Source organism: Leopardus geoffroyi, chromosome C1 (genome assembly GCF_018350155.1).
Source record: "Leopardus geoffroyi isolate Oge1 chromosome C1, O.geoffroyi_Oge1_pat1.0, whole genome shotgun sequence".
NCBI lineage: Eukaryota > Metazoa > Chordata > Mammalia > Carnivora > Felidae > Leopardus > Leopardus geoffroyi.
Genome location: NC_059328.1, coordinates 83,195,705 through 83,217,177, shown reverse-complemented (window position 1 = coordinate 83,217,177; position 21,473 = coordinate 83,195,705). Strand labels below are relative to the sequence as shown.

General features: G+C 33.2%; 1 protein-coding gene across 1 annotated transcript in view; it reads left to right on the top strand.

Annotated features, from left to right (window-relative positions):
* Positions 1-21,473, top strand: part of DPYD (dihydropyrimidine dehydrogenase) — an 852,446-nt gene that overhangs the window by 255,660 nt on the left and 575,313 nt on the right. Inside the window, exons 6-7 of the mRNA XM_045478381.1 lie at positions 4,196-4,392; positions 12,935-13,016. Of these exons, the coding sequence (XP_045334337.1) occupies positions 4,196-4,392; positions 12,935-13,016 (279 nt within the window). The remainder of the gene's footprint in view (positions 1-4,195; positions 4,393-12,934; positions 13,017-21,473) is intronic.

Below are 21,473 nucleotides of genomic sequence, written 5' to 3'. Positions count from 1 at the left end.
TATGTTGTAAATTCAAGTTTCTACAATGATGAAAATGTTCTTTAATACATTAGCCAACTAGCCACATGTATTTATTGAACACTTGAAATATGGCTACTGTTACTGAGGAACTAAATTCTAAATTTTATTTAATTATGATGAATTTAATATAAATTTGAATAGTCACTTGTGGCTACTGGCTACCATATTGGACACTTCTATCTCACAAAGTTTGAACACTAGGTGAATTAGGAAATAACGTTTGCTAAGTGGCCAGGCACTTTTCTAAAGTGCTTTACATGAATTAACTCACTTAATCCTCATAGTAGCCCTCCAAGATAGATATTACTAACCTCACTTTACATTTTGAGGAGACAGGCATAAATATGTTAAGCGACTTGTTCAATACCATACACCATGAGAATGATGGAAATCAAGACTCAACCCTAAGCAGTCTAATTTTAAGGTCAGACCTCTTAAAACATACTACTATTATTTGTGATAAAATTCACAAAATTTCATTCAAATATCCACTTCATTAGAAAACTATCAAGTTTTCAATGCAACCTGCTACAAAACCAAGGGAGAAAATCAGTGCAATAAACAATTATAATTAAAAAAAGCAGGAAAAAGAATAATATTAATTCATAAATTAGTGTATTGAGCAAGGTAGGATATTGAGTATGTATTAACTAGTTCATGAGCTGCAGAGCCTGGGGTGCCTAGTTCAGAGGCTAATGATTCGCATTCTTGTACATGTCTTTGGTGTTCTGTGTATTGAGGAATATGGTTGCTTTCATTTCTTCAAACCCCCTAAGAGCTTCCAATTCTTTGTTGGGCACTGACACAGTTTCAGTAGATACATTTATTTGGTTTAATATTTGGGAGTTTTTTTTAAAGAACACTTAAAGGTTAATTGAAAAATGATTAAAATGCCCTTAGGTGAAATTTGATATGTATTGTATATTATTGGATAATTACTACTTTATTTGCATACCATTGGGTAAAACTTGCATTGCATATATTCAGTGTCTCAAAACTAAACTATCTCTTGCTTCTGGGTGAGACAAGAAAGACATTTCAAAAATTCTATTCTGTTTATCACAGCTGAACTTCAAATTATAAACTTTTTGGCCTAGGTAATCACATTAGACTATATTCTGTTTAAGATATCAGCAATAAATGATTCTTTTAAAAAAAATCATGTTTTCTGCTTCTAAACTTTGTTAGCATGCAATGTTAGCTTATAAATGCTAGTAAATTTTGTTATTTTTAAAAGTTTTTTATTTTAATTTCAGTTATTTAACATACATGTTCTGAAGTTGTTATCAGGTACCTATGGATTTAGTATTGAAAACTCTGGCTGGCCGATTGACTTTTTATTATTTAACTTTAGTAATGCATTTTGCCTTAAAGTCTAATATGTCAGATAATGATATACCTATACCAGCTTTCTTTTGGTTAGTGTTTGCATAGAATAACTTTTTTCATCTTCTATACCTTTTTGTGTCTTTGTGCTTATGATGTATATCTATTATATATATATATATATATATATATATATATATATATATATATATAACCTTAATATTTTAATTATAATTTTGACCCATTTACATTTAATGTAATTATTCATATGTATGTATTTATATTCACTTTCTTACTACTTGTTTTCTGCTTTCTCCTCTCCCACTCTGCCCTTCTATTACATGAATTTTCTCTCATTTATTTCTTTTGTATTAATAACATATTTTTAAAATTCTACTTTCCCCTCAACAATTTAGCTATTAGTAATAGTATTCTTTTAGTAGTTACTATAGTTGTACAATATGCATCCTTAATCAATTGCAGCCTAATAAATGTTGATATTTTTACTACTTTCTACACACTAGTGTACTTTCATTCAATCTCTCATACTTTTTATCATGTATTTCAGTTTTCAATTATCATAAACCCCATGTGACTTTATTACTTTAAACAGTCAATGTCATTTACATTTACCCACATATTTATAATTTTCAGTGCCCTTTATGCCTTCCTGAATTTCAGAGTTTCCATCTGTGATATGCTTTCTTTCTGAAGAACTTCATCTAATATTCTTCAGCAAATCTTATATTGTTGCCAATAAATATTCCCTGCAAGTGTCTTTATGTTACTTTCACATTTGAAGGATATTTTCCTTCTGAATAGAATTCCTGGTAGAAGATATTTTCTTTCACTGTTCAAAAAATACCATTTTATTGTCTTCTGACTTCCATCAATTCTTTTGAGAGAAAAACTTTCAGCCCTTTTTGTTGCTTGTTGACAGTACAGTGTCTTTGTTTTTTTGTTGCTTTCAATGCTTTGTTTTTCTCACCTTGGTCCACAGCAATTTTACTGTGATCTGCATGAGTTTCCTTATTTCTACCTTTTTAAAGGTTTTAGAACTTATTGCTTTCACGTCTTTCATTATTTTGGGGAAGTTCTTGGTCTATTTCTCTTGAAATATTACTACTGTCTCATTTTCTGTCCTCTCCCAATTATGTGTATGTCCTCTGATCCCAATTATGTGTATATTAGCTCTGTATATGTTGTCCTTTTTCTTTCATGTTTGGTTTTTGTTGTTGTTATAGTTTTCTTTCTGTATTTTCCTTCCTATTTTTCCATGCTTTGGTGTAGATAGTTATTACAGTCCCATCTTTAGTCCTCTTGCCCTTTTTGCTCACCTGTTCAATCTGCTGTCAAATACGTGTGTTTAGTTTGTTTTTTTTTTTAATGTTCACTTTTTTTCTTCTCATATTTCTTTGTTTTTTTAACCCCAGTTTCCTGGTAAAGTTCACATTCTTATTATGTATTTTTTAACATATTAATTCTGGTTATTCTAAAATCTGTGATAACTACACTTACCTGGATTTTATATGCATCTCTATTTCTTATTTCTAGGCAGTTTTTAGTTATTAGTTGTTGACAAGCCTAGCCTATTTTTACCAAAACGAGGTAGTGTGTATGAAAATTTGTAAATGCTGTGATTGACTTATTACCCTCCACAGAAGGTCTATCCTATCATTTAGTAAAGAAATACAGTGAGGACTAATCACCCTCATTCACAAGAGCTGAGTTGATTCAGGCTGCTTGTCTACGTCTGGTTTGTGCCACTTGTAGAGTAGAGCTCTCCAAGAATTCTAGCTGACTGTTTACTAGGGATCTTCCTTCTTTAGCTGCTACTACACTCATTTTTATTTCCTCTGGGCCATCAGAGTATAGAAAGTTCCCCTCTTCTTTGCAGAGATGTTCTGTGTAGATTCTTAGCCTTTTATCCTGTGCAGTTTAAGAAGCTTATTTTTCTTCACTTTCTTCTGCTTCTGGTTTCTGGCCTCTTACATTCCCCAAACGCTGTATCTCTCTAGTCCTAGGATATTCCCACAGTCTCTCTTGCTGTCTTTTCTGAGCTGTGGTCCTCTCCTAGATTCAGAGCTTTCCTCTTTCTGCTATGAGGTGGTTTTATCCCCAGGGTAAAAGTAACTCCTGAACTGTCATCTCACTTGTCGTCTTCTCTATTTTCTCTTGAGATCTTGACTGACCCCTCTAGTCTGGTTAGCTTCAGGTAGCTCTCTAATGCTTTCAAAATATTTTAAAAAGTTATCCTTCAGAGGCTAATCTATTATAATCAGAAGCAGGCATCAGCAAATTATTTACTGAATGTTTTCTATGTGCCAGATTAGTACTAACTGCTGGTAGTACAATGGTAACATGTTTTTAAAAATACCTAAAACATACAACATATAACATTCCATTTAACATAGTAAGTTATATGTGTGTGTGTTTATAAAGGATATGGTCTCTAACTCAAGGAACAAAAATGTTCTACTGACTAACATGGAAACATGACACATAAATAGATACATTTGTAAGAAGTTATGTTAGAGGCATGCAACATATACTATAGGACTTCAGAGGAGGAGCACTTAACTTGGCCTAGAAGTGGGTGCAAAGAAAGTGAGCCAAAATGCTTCCTATAGGATGTGTGACCAGGAAAGGAATTCCAAAGATTGAGAAAGAGTCAAGCATAGGATGTCATCTACTTGACCCAATACAACTTCTAATGATACTGTATTAATACTGAAAATATACTTCCTGTTTTTATTTAAAACACTAGTGCGTTTGAAACATTAAAGCATATTTGAAATTGTAAAAGTTAGTTTATAATTTTTAACCATGGCATTTGATTTCTCCATAGGTTTTCAAAACAATGAATATCACACAAATTCGAGATCCTTCTCTGCCTCCCCCCGAAAAAATGCCTGAAGCCTATTCTGCAAAAATTGCTCTTTTTGGTGCTGGGCCTGCAAGTATAAGTTGTGCTTCCTTTTTGGCTCGATTAGGCTACTCTGACATCACTATCTTTGAAAAACAAGAATATGTTGGTGGTTTAAGGTAATGCCTACATTTTTTTCATGTTTAAAGTATTAAAAATGATGAGGTAAAAATTATGAATATTGTTGATTCATAATCATATAGGAACTTCAGGCTCACAGATGGTATTTTAAATGTTCTTTTTCCAAATGCTCGATTTTGATTTCATTATTCACTTTAGTTGGCTTTAAGCAGTATTTATTTAAAAATTTCTCTGTCTAGTTTCTGTGAATTTAAGATAAATCTCAGCAAAATATTTTATGGATAGAAGAAGCTGTCATATGAAAACTTATTTCATCCCTGTAAATCTGTCCTTTAATGGAGATATGTCTGAAAATTATAGAAATTAAAGATGGGAAAAACGTAGGTCTGTAGGATACCTGGATAATTCATTTTTTTGTATACATAGTCATGTTTGCCTGCTCACATATTTTTAATTTGAAATCTTTTTAGATTTGCATTTGTAAAATCATGTCAGAGTCTACTAAAATTGTTCCATTTTAATGTACGCATATGCAGTTTTATTTCATAAATACCTTACTAATATTTAATATTAATCAGCATCGTGATTATAAATCAGGACTCACAGCCTTTTGTTCCCATGAAGATTCATTCATTGAAATGGGAAAATATTTACTTTGTGTCAATGACTTTCAGGTATTCAAAGCACACTTAGAAATTGGGTGGAGAAGTTTGCTTCATTTAAAGTAGATAGAACTCTATAGTGGACATACATTACATTTGTGATTAGAATGAAATAAAATTTATTATAAGTAGGAAATGCAAATTACTTAAAACATTTGATATAAAAATGAGAAAGAATTTGGATGGAAAGTTAATATTACTCAATTTGTTATTTTTCATAAATGTGTCATCTTGCATTAGAAAGTTATGACATAAAATACTGTCATTTGGCATATCTGTTGTTGTATTAACATTTAAATTTAATAGCTACTTAATAGCTACTTTAAAGTAAATTTATCATATTTAATAATCACAGAATACACTTAATCAAATTATGACTAAAATTTGCGCTTATGTTTTTTTATATTTTATGACACCTATAAATATGTCAATAATTGTAAAATTTCATATTGGTCAAATGACTATATGAACCCAAAATAAGCTTGCATTAATATAAAACTATTTGACTGAATCATCAAGCCAAGGTATCATATAATAGGAAAACCTATTAAAGAGGATATGAAGCATAAACTGAAGAAAAAAATAACCTGATTGTCAAGAAATAATTATTTTTTCTGTATTGATGTTTCACCACTATGAGTTTTAAGGGATTACACATAGTTTGTAAAGTTTTTTATTTACTCCTGGAATGTAAAATACCTAATATATTATTTTGCTGGAATGATTTAGACTATCTTTTTAATGGTGTTTTACCACAGCTTTATTAATTAGGAAAAACATAATCTATTAGCAACATATGTATAAGCATTGTACATTTTTTTCAATTATACACATCAATGAATATGTGAGCTAATTTAAAAAATATGAACTTAATTGTTGTATACCCTAATAGGCTCGGAAAAATCTTTTTGCCCCTTAATTGCATTTCACATGGAACAGGCCTGGTTTGTGAATTATTCTGTGTCGGCAATTTTGGTATATTATTATGGTAGCTAGCATCTCCATCTCTTTGTAACTCAAATGCAGAGTAGGAATTTCTAAATCATATAAACTAACACTAAACTTGTGCTTTTACATATTTGCTGAACATTTTCTAATGGGACAGATTCTCCTGGATTAATGATCTTTGTTTCTTTTTAATTCTTTTTTGATTTATTTTCTTTCCTTTGCCTTTGAATGTTCCCAGTATCTAGAGAAAATATAAAATGTTTAATCAGTCTTATTTGGACCATCCCATGGAAGAGGCATTATGTGCCACTGTTACAGGATTATAAAAACTGACATTGGAATTTAGCCAGCATTACAACCACAACCCTTTCCTGTTAATTTATTTTTTCACTTACAGATGCCTCTCATTCTCTTATACCTTCAAAGTGGCTAAAAAGATTAAATTAGCTTTGTATTTGAAATCAATTGCTTAAAGAGATGGTGTCAAGTTTTATCTTTCCTTCTCCTTTGCATCCAAACAGATTCTTTTATCCCTGGTGAATTAGTATCACAACCACTTTTTAAAAAATCACTAGAGTTGGTGAAAGATAGCAAGGACTTAATCCCTATTCCATTGAACACAATTGATTGATTTTTTTTTGATGTGGCAACAATATTAAAATAATCAGTAGTTTTGCTTTCCTCTCCTTATGGTTTCTTTTTTCAGGACTTGAGTTTAAAAAGGTTAAAGGGCTTCATATTATGGTAACAAAGATAAATAAAGACGGTATTAACAGACTGTAAGTGTGCATGCGTGTGTATCCTTTTGATTTTGTCTTTTCCCTTTAAAAATTAGTACACATGAATTCTAACATTTTTGCTAGGTGTAGTATAGCCAGAGCAATGGTTTATTTTAGTTATTTCACACATTTTCACCACGTTTATTGCATTTCATATTGATTGACAATAAAGAAAAATGGGGTTTAGGTGAAATGGTTATAGCAATAGGAATTATTTTGAGTACAAGTGTGATGTAACACAAATTTACAGTGTGGTACCTTTATCATAATAAATAGTATTATGAAAAGAGTGGGAGTTGTTATAGGTAAATTCCATTTACTTGAAAGCAGCATGAACATAGAAGAACGATTTTGTTTGTTTGTTTGTTTGTTTAGGTTTCTGATACTCCACTGATGGTACTAAAGAATTTATTAAAAAAATTTTTTTTAATGTTTATTTATTTTTGAGAGAGACAGAGACAGAAACGAGTGGATTAGGGACAGAGAGAGAGGGAGACACAGAATCTGAAGCAGGCTCCAGGTTCCAAGCTGTCAGCACCAGAGCCCGATGCGGGGCTTGAACTCACGAGCTGTAAGATCATGACCTGAGCCGAAGTTGGACACTCAACCAGCTGAGCCACCCAGGCGCCCCAAGAATTTATGGTTCCCATAAGGAAAATTTCTGTCAACACTTTAGATGGTTAAAAGAGTACAAGTGGAGGAATAAAAGTTTGTTTTCTTAAGCACAACAAACTTAGGAAATAATCCTTCCAATCAAATTCTGTCTTCCTTTCTTTTATCCCCTGTCTTACCATGTGGTCTTGCCAGTAATCTCATTTACTCTCATGGTCAGTTACCACTTACAGGAAAATTATTTTAAAATCTGTACTTGTCCTAACCTCTCTCTCTGTCCTGGTCATACATTCAAATCCTGGACATCTCTTATAAATTTCACCAGACCAATCAATATTACGCCTCTTCCTGAGTTTGGTCCCTCAGTGGAGGGCATCACCAAAACAAATGGGAATTATCTGCACTACTCTTCAGTGTCCTGGCAATTTGTATTTTGTGAATACTTTTAAAATATCCTCTCACCTCTCCACCACTATGCCCCTAACATCTCACTTGCTGTACCTGTATAGCCTCCAAATGGATCTCTTTGCTTCCTGATTTGTCTTTTTCAAATTCATTTTTCTAACAGTTTCCAAAACTGGTTATGTCACCCTTCTACTTGTAATCTCTCAGTAGCTCCCCATAATCTGAGACAATGATTCTGGCTTGGTATTGAAAGCCATGACGTGATGTTACCTTTCCTCCCTCTCTCACTCCCTCCCTCTCTCCTTTCCTTCCTCTCTTCCTTCCTGCCTTCAATATCTATTGATCTCCTATGCGCTGGTCATAATCTCAGGCACTAGAGCTCAGAAGTGGACAGAACAAAGTACCTCTTCTCATGGGGATTATTACACTCTAGTAATGGGAAGGCAGACAATAAACAAACAATAAACCAAATATAGAATATGTCAGGTGATGATAAATGCATTAAGGTTTGTTTGTTTTTTAACTGGCAGTTTAGTGGTATGGTAGCATATTTAATGCCTGGAGTAGATTTTTTTTTAATATACTTATTCTCTAATCTATGCAATAAAGTAATTTTCAATAAAAATCATAATAATCAGTAATAAAAACTATTTTGATTCATTCCTATAAAAAAACATTAACAATTGAAGTAATTTCAATATTAAAGATATAGCTCACAGTGTTTCACTATTTTTTTTAATTAAAAAATTTTATTTCCAATGTTTATTTATTTTTGAGAGAGAGCGTGAGCGGAGAAGGAGCAGAGAGAGAGGGAGAACACAGAATCTGAAGCAGGCTCCAGGCTCTGAGCTGTCAGCACAGAGTCCAACACAGGGCTGGAACACACAAACCACAAGATCATGACGTGAGCTGAAGTCGGTCACTTAACTGACTGAACCACCCAGGCGCCCCTCACTATTTTAATTTGAAGCACAAAAGCCTCATAGTTGCCCAAAATTAGAGTTGATGTAAATCATATTGCTTCATGTGCTATCATTTTATCAGTTCCAAACCGACTGTTTAAACATTAGCATATGTCCTAGTAAGGGGTGGAGACACATGCTGCCTGTGGTAGTTGGAACAAGGAATGCTTTCAGCTAAATCAGTATGTGCCAGTGGCCACTGTTTAACTGGGATTTCTCACATTAACTTCCTTATAGAACTCAATGTTTACTAAGAATGGGTAATAAAAATGGGGCAATTTAAAGCTTATTCACATATTACTAGAACTCTACAGCAACCATAGCAATTATTTAGAATTTAGATCTACCAGCGATTTTGGGGGGGGGGGGTAGGGACAGGGAGACTGTGTTTAGGATATCAGTGACACTGTTGAAAGCAGCTCAAGGTGAAAATACAAAGCAGGTTTATTTTGGGTGCCTGGGTGGCTCAGTCGGTTAAGCATCCGACTTTGGCTCAGGTCATGATCTCACATTCTGTGAGTTCGAGCCCCGCGTCGGGCTCTGTGCTGACAGCTCAGAGCCTGGAGCCTGCTTCGGGTTCTGTGTCTCCCTCTCTCTCTGCCCCTCCCCTGCTCATGCTCTGTCTCTTTCTGTCAAAAATAAATGAACATTAAAAAAAATTAAAAAAAAATACAAAGCAGGTTTATTTTAATCAGTATTGTAACTGTTTAGTCTAAATCATTACACCCCCTTATGGCCTGCACCTGGGCTAGGGAATAGAGATGATGGAATTTGGGGCTTGAGCAACTCATAAAATGCAGTTGTCTGAGATCCAGTGTTGGGGTGGAAGACCCAAAGTTTAATTTGGGGCCTGAAGAACCTGAGATACCTGTTAGACATTCAAGTGAACATAAAAGGCTGGAATTATGGTCTGAGGATAAGAATATGAGATTCATTACATGTAGATGACATTTAAAGCTCCGAAACAAGGAGGAATTCATCTAATACTCAAAATACCTGACTACAGGGCTGTGGTGTTTCTGCTAAAGCCTCCTGAAACCCATCTGCTCCATCGTCATTCCCTGATCACAGCATGTGTACTTTTTTCCTCCTCCCCTTTCTGTTCCTCCTCCTTGCCATTTTCTTTGTCCTCTGGTGCCTTCTCTCTTCTTCACTTAACTGAAAGCTGATCATTTGTCACATTTCATCTACCTGATTATCTCATCCCACAATGAGCCTCCCCTCTTTTGAAACACTCTTGTTCACAGTGATATTTTACATTTGTCACATTGTACTGTGTATGTGTATATATCTCCCATGTGTCTGCTGATCTCATCCATTGGTGTATATAAATATGTCACATTTATAACTATCCATAATCACCTCCCTATCCCCTGTCAACTCGTTAATAACCAAATCTAACCAACTTTTTTTGAGTATCTCACCTTCCACTTACTTCCTGTAGGATATCCTTGGAGATATCCTACACAATTATTTGCTTAATGCTTTTGCTAAGCACTGTGGTAAATATTGGCTACAATGCTTTCAGGGCAGTATGAGGATCTAACCAAAGTTGCTGAAGCCACAGCAGCCTGGCATTCCATTTACTCCAATGCCTACTTCAGCTTTCAAAGTTATATTTCTTTTTTGCTTGTGTTTCCTCCTGCTGGGTTGGGTAATGTCATCCTTTCTTTCTTTGTGATCAACAGAAAAGTTGTAGCCTTTCTTTCAGAGCTTTTCCTTAAAGAACAACCATTTGCCTTCACTAGCATAAGTTTTTCTTCTTTTGTACCATAAACTTACTGAAATACCATAAAAATTTTAGGTTAGGGCTTAGTCAAGGGAAGGTACTATGCCTCACAATGTATCTGGATGTTGCCTTGCTATGGTTGGTTTATTTGGCTGGAGTTTGTTATTCACAGCTGATTGTTTTGTTCTCTTGTCCAGCCTTTTGAGAAACTTCATCAGACCCAACTTTAGTCCATTTCCAGTTTCTCTCACACAGAGCCCCATGCCTATCAAGGCTAGGTGTCTGTGTCCACATGCAATTCTTAATATTTAAGAATCTTTCTGTGTCGCCTTTCGGGCCATAGAGTAGGAAAAAATATACCCAACCCTTTTGGGTTCTTTGGCGGGGCCTGTGAAATAAGCAGACAAAAGACAGATTAATAAGAAAAACAGTTCACTAATACATGTATCATTCATACAAATAGAAGAACATAGTGATGATAGAACTTGAGGTTCTATCAAAAAGATAGAACTTGAGGTTTATATAGCTTCTTAACGAAGAACAATAAATTTGTGAAATGGCAAGACAAAGGAAAAGGCTTTAGGCTTTTAGAGGCAACAAACTTTCTAGGGGTGGGAAGGTAGATACATGAGGAAAATTCATGGAATATAAGGGTTATTTAGTAAGGTTTGTAATGTAGATTCTTTTTAGTCTTATTAGCCTGTTTTGGGGCTAAAAAGGGTCTAGAATTATCTCCTGGTGATTAAGAGTTCTGCCCTTACTGGTAGGGAAATAAAGATACACCTTTGTAAATTTATGTCCTGCTTTTAGGCAGATATTAGGGGGGCAGAGAGCTTTTCTTATATCTCCTTCTTCTCAGTTGCCTTCTGCTCAAAGTAATCCTTATACCAAAGTGACATTTTTTGGGGGGGGTGGAATATTCTAATACCCTCCAAGGGCCCTCCGTGGTGCAGAGTATTATCATGACTTCCCAGGTAGTATGGCTAGAGTCCACAAGTCAGCTTAAGTGATTTTTATCTCTGACTTAGGCCCAAATTTACTCTCACGTATAATCTTATGTCCTAACTAGATGGAAAGCCCCTGTATATAGGGCATTAATTTTATACGTTTAATACTTTGCATTTTCTATAGCACTGAGAATATCTTGCTAATTGTTTTATGTGTGGAAATTAATTGAATAGTTATGTTCTTAAGTCTCCAAAGAATGAAAAATCTGTGTGTGCACTTGGAAAGACTTGGGATTGAATGATCCAGCAGGTTCATCTTCAACTATTATTTATTTATTTTATAAATATATTGCTATAATGCCTGGATATACCTCATTCATTGCATGTACTACATTCTGTTGTAATTATCTGTGTATGTAACCTTCCCCACCAGAATGAGAATATACTGAAAATGGGAATTTGGTAAAATTCACCATCAAATCACTGCAGCTAATGCTGTGTCTGGTACTTTGTAAATGCTTATTGAATAAATAGATAACTGAATAAATGAATGAGTATATATTCATGAATGTTTATAGCCTTTTTATTGCTATAAAACATTTAAGACTTATTTGTCCTTACCTTTGATACTCCATAAACTATTATACTATTTAAATTGTTATATTTTAGTGCTCATTTTTGTTTTTTAAGTGCAAATAGTGAGCACTCATATTAAATAGGATTACTTTTTAATGACTCTATCCTTTTGGGATACTTACTGCTTTCATAGAAGATTGGTTTACTATAAAAAAATATTCTATAGATCATCTGGAACCAACCCAATAATATTCTAAACAGCATAGTAATTCAAAGTTACAGATTTGAATTTGAACAAGCTAGTGGTATATTTGTGGAATATATATGTATATATATATATATATATTAAATACTAAAAATAGTTTTAATTTTCGTGTTTTTAAGACTTTTTTCTTTTTTAAAAAATACTCTCTTAATGTTTATTTTTAAGAGAGAGACACAGAACACGAATACAGGAAGGGTAGAGAGAGAGAGAGACACAGACTCTGAAGCAGGCTCCAGGCTCTGAACTCTCAGCACAGAGCCCAACACAGGGCTCAAACTAATAGCAAGATCATGACCTGAGCTGAAGTCGGAAGCTTAACCGACTGAGCCACCCAGGTTCCCCTTAAGATTTTTTTTTTTTCCTTAGGAATTCATTGGATTGTTAGATAATTCAGCTAAGTACTCTAACAAACTTAAAAGTGTTGGAATTGCTTTTAACCAATTATCTGTTTGTTTTCCAATGTGTATATTTATTTTCACACCACTTGCAACTATTTCTACTGCTATCCATTTAATATTGTATCATACATGTAAAAGTTGGATGTTCTCACACCCATATAATATGAAAATACTCTTAGAAAAGGTGCTTATTCCTTTAATACTGATCAATATAGACATGTTGCATTTTTTAAAGATTAATAATTTTTCCACAAATGCTTCTTCTTCTTCTACTTCTTTTTTTTTTTTTCTTTCCAGTACTTCTGAAATCCCTCAGTTCCGGCTACCATATGATGCAGTGCATTTTGAGATTGAGCTTATGAAGGACCTTGGTGTAAAGGTAAATGAAAAACATAACACATGTGTATTGCTCAAAGAGTAAGGAGTAAGCTCTACACTAAAGATTAACAGCAAAATGTCACACATTTTAGGAAAGAACAATTAAAAGCTACACCAGGCAGAAGCAGAAAGATGCTTCTCCTTGCTTAGGGCATTTGTCTGTCTACTGTCTGAATGCCACTAGCCTGGAAAAGGGCAATCAATAGTTCTCATCTGGCACGCCTGCATGTGATTAATTGTCTGTAAGAAACAAATTCCTAAATTGCTTTAGGGGTTCACTGCAGCTAATAGAAGGATTTGGTTTCTTTAATCACATTTTTTTCATGCAAGTTGTGTGCACTCTGAAACATTTGTATTTCACAATTTGGAACATAATCTTACAGAGGTTTATTTTATTTATTATATGCATCGTGTAAGTAGTGTTAATGTGATAATCCTCTCTTATCATAAGCAGCAAATCAGTGGTGTAGAAAGCAACAGCTTTGTATTTTTCATTGTTTTGTGAGATAAACCTTGTTCTTTTCAAGATGGTCAAAAGTTAACATATTTGTACTTTCAGAATTTGGCTTTAGATATTCCTATTCTTTTCTATTAATTAGGAGTATTATACTCTGGCTCTTCACTGGAACATATTGCTATTTTTTGTTTCAAACTATTAATTTTACATAATAGATGTACACAATATATTAATAAAGTATTGAGATTTACGTAAAACATTCTGTAAGTGCATGCAAAAGATATTTTAAAAAATGATTAAGAAACTATTCGTAGCTCTTGCATTTAGAAATAAAAATTAAAGTAATAAAAAGGGGAAATACTCAAAACAATATTTTGTGCTTTTACACTTTATTTGGTAGAAAGCATTTATACATAATCACTGAACAAGAAATCTTATAGCAAGTACACATAACAGATGTGCACAACTTTATGAAAGCTCAGCGTTCAAAACTAGTGTTCAAAATAGATCATTTAAAGATGATTATTTGTTTTTAAAAAATGTATTCTGAATAGTTCTTTAAATGTCTTTCATTCTGAATACAAACTCTTAGCTAAATCTCATTAAATAAGAAAAATATTATTTATTGGGACTTCAAACTAATGTATCAGGTGTAAACTAATATATTAGGTGTTAGTAGCAATTGAAGATGAATCAGAAATTAATTTAACGCGCTTCTAAATTTATCTTATAAGTAATTGCAAAATTCCATTCAGTGTTTGCAGTACCAGATATATTGCATAAATTAGAGCATACCCATTACTCTCATTAGGAAACCCATCAAGGACATAGTAGCAGTGAATGTACTGAGTGCCAGAAAAATATATATTTTAGCAATAGTCCTGCAACTTTCTACTTTTATAGTCAGATAACTTTGACAAAGTCAATTACCATCCCTAGATTTGGTCAATATCTGTTGAAAGGTAAAAGTGTGTACTACCATTTGTGTAAGATACAAACTTATCAGGCCATCTATACAGAGGATATCTCTGGAAAAATAGAAGATTCTGATAGCGTAAGGTTGCTTTGGAAAGGTATGGGAAGTATTTATTACCATTTTGTAGGTTCGAATTTTAAACTCTGTGACTTTATTATATTATCAATAAAAAATTAAAGCCTAAATGAAACAAGAAGTTAATACTGTCTTGTCTACCTCTCAGGTTGTTTTAAATGAGACATTTCAAATATTCAAACTTTCTTTGTAAACAGTAAATTGTATGTATAATTCTGAGGAGACATAGCAATGAGATTCTTTTTCAGCTTTCAGGACTTATATCCACTGATAGGATGCTTGCAACTTTTCTAGCTTATCAACTTTAGCCATAAGAGGATACGTTTTTTAAAAAGTGCTCTATACTTGTTACCTCTTTTTTCTCCTCGCCAGATTCTTATTAACCTGCCTTCTGTTTGTACTTCTCAACTAACATTTTATATTTTAAAGTCAACAATAATTTCCTGTCAATGAAATGAATTTTGCTCTAAGTTCATACTGTTTGAACTCCTATGCAGCACTCATGTACGTGTGTCTGTCTGTGTGTATGATGTGTATGTATGTATGTATTTTTAGCTTTCATGATCTAGCATTATCTTGGTTATTATTCAGTGTTTCTTTTTTTTTCTTTCTAATAGATTTGTTTCATTTATTCAACAAATAATTATTGAGAATTTACTTTTGCCAAGTAGTATGATAAATACTAGTCTAGAACCATCCTTTCAAACTCCACACCTATATTCTTAGTAGTTTAATGAATACATCTATCATCCAAATAGCATACTCATCATACCCAAAACTAAGTTTAATTCATCTTTACTCCCAACTACATTCTTAGTTCAATTTCCTATTGAATAATTTTAATTTATTTTATATCTATAGCTTGATAGATTGGTTCTTCTTAATTTTAAATTGAAAAAATTTCAATTTAAAAAATTTTGCAGCCAGACATTGTCACAAGAAAATAAAGAGACTTTTTGTCTGCTCTCTATTTATACATTATATATTTTTCTTCTACTGTTTCATTGGCTGGAATCTCTAGTATGTTATAAAAGAGTGATAATACATGACATTGTTTTTTATCTTTGAGATAACACTTTTAATCATATTGAGCACATTTTTCTAGATTTAGAATATTAAAATGTTATTTTTTTATTTTAATGGGGAGGGTGTGTTAAATTTTCAAAATGCCCTTTAAAAAACTTGTGCTTTGTTAACATATTGAATTATATAAACCTTTATAAATCTGGATGATATCCAGTTTTGCATTGTTTTATTATATGTGTATGTCTACATTTGCTCTGTTAGTCTTTTTCCTTTTTCCTGCATTTATTTATGTAATCAACACTAAAACTGGAAATAGAGCAGGGAATAGTCAAATACCATTGCTGTCCTTGCAGAGTTTCAAATCTACTGAAAGCCTGTTTATGTTTTGCTTTACTTATTTGTGTTTGTTATCTTTGTGAGTTTTTGGTAATAGAGTTATGTTAGGCTTATAAAAATAAATTTCCTAGCATTTCATTATTTTCTTGTTGCTGAGAGTATTGTCTTGAGACAAGTATTTTACTGAATTTGAAAATTTTACCATTCTGACCTCAAGCCTTTTTATGAGAGATAGAACTTTGGCTTTTTTTTTTTTTTTTTTTAATAGTTATCAGTCTTTTCACCTATTTCATTCTCTGTCAATTTGGCCAATATATATTTTCCTAGAAAAATTTATTTCATTGAGACTTTTGAATTAATTACCATACATTTAAACATGTTATCTCCTATACAATAAAAAATATCTCATCTGTACCTGGGATTATACATTGTATTTTCTTAACTTTTTTATTGATAAAAGTGGGTAGTGGTTTTCCAGTTAATGTATTCTTTACAGGAACCAGCTCTTAGTTTTATATTTTCTTGTTATCTAATTGCTGACTTTATTCTTTCCTCATGCTATTCTTACACTTATTATTCTTTTTTAATGTCTTGAGTTGTATACTTTTCTTTTTTCTAGGATTAATACTGAAACCATTTTAAATTATTAATTTCTCTTTGAATAAACTCTTGTCAGAATCTGTATGTTTTCATTAGTATTATTAGTGTTATTTTTCTTCAGTAGTTATAGTTTTGATTGTTTTTTCCTTTTCATAGAATTGTTTAGGATAATATTTTTATTTGCTCATGTATTCTTGTGATAGAATTCAAGGTTTTGTTTTTCACTTTACTTATCAGCAGAATATACAGTTTTTAATTTCTTAAATATATTCAGTTGATTTCACATCAAAGGATCCTTCTATTATAATAAAATTATTCATTCCTTAGAAGAAGTAGCCTTTTAGGGGTGCCCAGGTGGGTCAGTTGGTTAAGTGTTCAACTTCAGCTCAGGTCATGATCTCACAGTTCATGAGTTCGAGCCCTGCATCAGGCTTTATGCTAACAGCTCAGAGCTTGGAGCTTGCTTTGGATTCTGTGTCTCCTTCTCTCTGCCCCTCCGCTGCTCCTGCTTGTGTCTCTCTCTCCCTGTCTCAAAAATAAATACACATTTAAAAAATTTTTTTAAAAGAAGAAGTAGCCTTTTAGCTGTTATATTTTTATAAAATCTCTTTATTTTATTTCCCTTCCCTGTTCGTCTGTTTTTAGTTGTGGGGGTGGGGATGGGCTAAATGGGTAAGGGGCACTAAGGAATCTACTTCTGAAATCATTGTTGCACTATATGCTAACTAATTTGGATGTAAATTTAAAAAAATAAATAAAACAAGTTAATAAAAAAATCTCTTTATTTTATAATAAGAAATTTATTTAGACCACAGCAAATTATTTTTAACCCTTGGGAGACATTAACAAAGTCTCATGATATTTGTGTCAATGTCACTAACTTTTTAAATACTGTTTGTTTTGCAATTGAGATTAGGTGGATATAAATATTTTTGTTTCAGTCTTCATAATATTTCTAATGACTTCATTTTTAAAAGCAAAAATGTAAATCTGCATGAAATCTTATATTTTTCTAAATATCTTTATATGATATTTCTCAAAATATTTTGATAGAATTCTTTATTGATAAACTTAACTTGTAATTATTAAGCATGTCTTCTGCTTCATAATTTGAGTAAAAATACCTAAGATCTCATTTTTGATAACCTCTCTACATCATCTTCTTTTTTATTATAGTTATTTGAAGCATTTCCATTATTATAGAATGTTATTGGAAAACTAATATAAAAACATATCGTAACACTACTGGAGGAGAGAAATATATTTATTAATAGCTGACAATAGTTTTTGTGTCTGAAGAAAGCTAAATATTATTTTTAAATTCCTCCATCTGATCTCCTGTCTTAGGGATTCTGGAAATATTTTATCTATTTAGCCAAATATTCTATCAGAAATGTGAAGAGCATGTTTGTTGTAATCTGTATTTTTTAATAATGGGTATCATATATTTCATTTGAAGAAAGAGTTCCACTCCAGAAAAAAGTTGTAAACCTATTTACATTACAAATATTATTATATATGAAGATGTATTATAGATGTAAAGAAAGTTTCATGAAGTCCCAAAGGGGATATTAGATGGAACTTTGGCTCATGGCTTATATTTAGCCCATATATTGGAATAGTAATAATTCTTATGCTGAGCTTTTAGTGGAGTAAATTTTCTTCTGATTTTAACTAAGAAGCTTGAGTACTTAGTCCTAAATTGCTAAAGGCACTAGAGGAAGGTACAATATGTGTTGTAATTCATATTAAGAAAATCAAGATGAAAAAATATTACATATACAAAAGTACAGAGGACTAAAGGAACAAAAACACAAGCAAAATGCTCACCATGTGATTTTTGTTCTAGCATCATATCTATTTAACAAATAATGTTAGGATTTCATAGTTTATCAGCCATAGGAATGTTTTTGATGTTTGTAGTTGTCTCATAATAACTAGTTTTAGTTATGTGTTATATCTCTGAGCCCAATTTCCCAATGCATAACATAAACAAAATTTTAACCTTTTTTTGTCAGAGTCCTTCTCCTTGTTCTTTCTTACAGAGTTAATTATTGATTGGATAACAAATGTTTGGGAGTCTAAGGCTTTTAGAAAAGGGAAATTTGACTGGAGTTCCCAGCACAGACAGAGAAGAGTCCTGGTGCCTGACACTCCACTCAATGTTGCCATTATTGCTTTGTCTCATTTCCATCATGGAGCTACTTCCTAATGATGGCTATTATCCATCTTTCTCACAATGTCTGTCCACAGTATAGTAAAGTCTTCCTGGTCCCAGTTCTAGTGTATTAATACCAAGAATCAAGCTACTTGTCTTTCCAGTTTTCAATACACAAACGTATAATTCATTTTTTTTTCTTCCCCAGTTGCATACATTGCCTGCTAAGCTGGAAACAGACTGTAGAAATATGAAATGTCTTTACATCTTTCCTGTACATTATAAACTCAGACATGTTCACTCTACTAGAGTGGAAGGATTGGGATGTCTTTATTATCATTTGATAAAGCATGTAGTAACACTACTAAACTAAATTGCTGTGCCCATACACGCACCACCTCAGGAGGGATGGGGGTATTTCTTGAATCTTTTTGCTGAGGCAGTGGATAAACTAAACTTAAAGTCAGGTATTCTGAGGATCACTTCCACTAATTAACCCATTGGCAGGGCATTCCACTGCTCAACTTTGGAAACTGCATTCTCATTCTATTTGCTAAAACTCAATTTAGAATGTTTGGACCTATAGATTTCTTTTATGTCTAGCCTTTATTATATACCGGTATTAAGGTTATGTATTTCATAAAATAAACAGTAGAACTTTCTTTATGATCAGAAATAGTTTAATAAAATAAAAAAATCTATTCTTTAAAAATTAGCATAAATTAAAATTTGGAAATCTCACTATTGGATACATTGAGTAGTATCTAATGCTACTAATTCTAATGCCAGTTAACACTATTAGATACTATAAGCATCTTTAATATTATATATTTACTTGATGTTTTAATTCTTTCTGTGGTATTTTATATCTTCCAGAGTTCTGAATGTTCGTTTTTAATCTCACTTTTGCTGTCCTCGGCTTAGAAACTTTCAGTTATTCCATCTCCCAATATAAAAATAGAATTAGTATTTTAGGAAAACAAAAATGATCCTTTATGATACAATCTCAGACATCTTCTCCCCCTACTTTCTCTTTCTTTTTTATGCTTTAGCGTTTGTATTCCAGAAACACTACATTTCAGTAGGTCTTCACATGTGATGTGTTGTTCTGTGCCTTTGAAGATGGTGCCAGTTCTACCCTTCATTCTCCTTTTACTTCAGAATCATCAGGGCATAACTGTTACTCCTGCTGGCTCTGCAGTTGGACTATAGATGTAACTTTGATGAAGGTTGTCTAAGCCCTCTTATTCCTTGGTTTCATCATCTGTAAAAGGAGGATACTGATACCACTTCATAGGGGTTCTTGTGAGGATCAAATGAGTCCATATATGCAGTGTTTAGAAGAGAGCCTTGCACTTAGTTAAGTATTCTGTGCTGGTTATTTTCAAGTACTGTTTCATACATAAAATTTGTTTTCCCTCCACAACTCAGTTTAGAGGCTTTTGTTTTTAGGAACATGCTATCTTCAGAACCCAAAGAAGCCTACCAGGAATGGTGCTTCCATCTCTATGGTGGTAAATGAAAGCAAAATTGCAGCAAAATATTTTATTTTAGGGAGGATATACTGCCACATACCTGACAAGACCTCTAAACTTCACTCAAGTGGCTAGTCCTTGATCTTCTTAGGGTTCATTGTCGGCCCTCTGCAGGGCATGTGTCTTAACAAAGTCTCCAGCATACTAGCCACCTGTTACTCATGCTGTCCAATCTGCATGGTGTTCTTAATGTAATGGATCACTGTGATGTTCTGTGGGGTGACCAGATAGTTTCAGATTACATATATTATTACAGTAGAGAGTCGACATGTTCCGGAGGCAAAACTGTAAATGAATATTCTTATCTTTCCTCTGTGAATGTGAACTGTTTCTGATTCCTTTTTCTCAGCAGCAGGATGGAAAAGTATACCACATGCAGGGTACCTGTGGCCTTGTTAGTCTGATTTAGCAATAATACCACACCTATCCCAGAAACTGTATTCAGGGGTACTCTTTGGTTGAGCCTCCAGTAGTTTACAGTTATTCTCTAGGAATTATCTGGCATCTGCTGAGACAAGACTGGTGAATTACACAGAAATATAACATGGATCACCACCATCTCTCCCCATCCTACCCACCCCCAGTATATGGTAGTGTGTTTGATTTACTCTTGACTGGGGTTTCAGAAGTTCTCTGTCCTTCCCAATTATTGTAGCTCTTACTTCACAGACCAGTGACCCAATGTGGGGATAACTTCAACTAACAAGTATAGCAGTTTTGCTTATGCAGCTGAAGACTAGGGGAATAATCACTACCTGGGGCTGTGATCTCAGTGGTCTGTGAGCCAGAATTCTACCAGGCTCCGTCTTTTACCTTGTCCCTGTAGTCCGTACTCTTGTATCCCTAGCTATCAAGATCAGTGAAGGATCTGTGTCCAGTGTCCTTGAAATGTGTGATTATTCCCCTTTCCCCAGTGTACAGTATTTGCGTAAATGGCCATAGCTCCCTTTAGAGAAGGACTAAGGGAATCATTATAGTATTAATTTGGCGGGATGTTACAGGTCCTTCTTCCTAGGGACTTGGCCACCTTCTGCAGTCAGTAGGTTCCGGATCTGAAAATTGGCTCATGACTGGGTACTGAACAGGTTATTGTGACTTTTAATAGGGATGACTACCCTCTGCCTCCCAGATTTATTCACCTTTCCTGGACCATGTCCCCTATCAAAATTCTATCTATTATTTTAAAAAGCTCTATGAAAATTCTGTTACTTGTATTCTCATCCTGCTAACTTAGCCAGAGTGAATCTCTCTATCCTCCAAATTCCTGTAAACATGTGCTAATCACACTCTGTTTT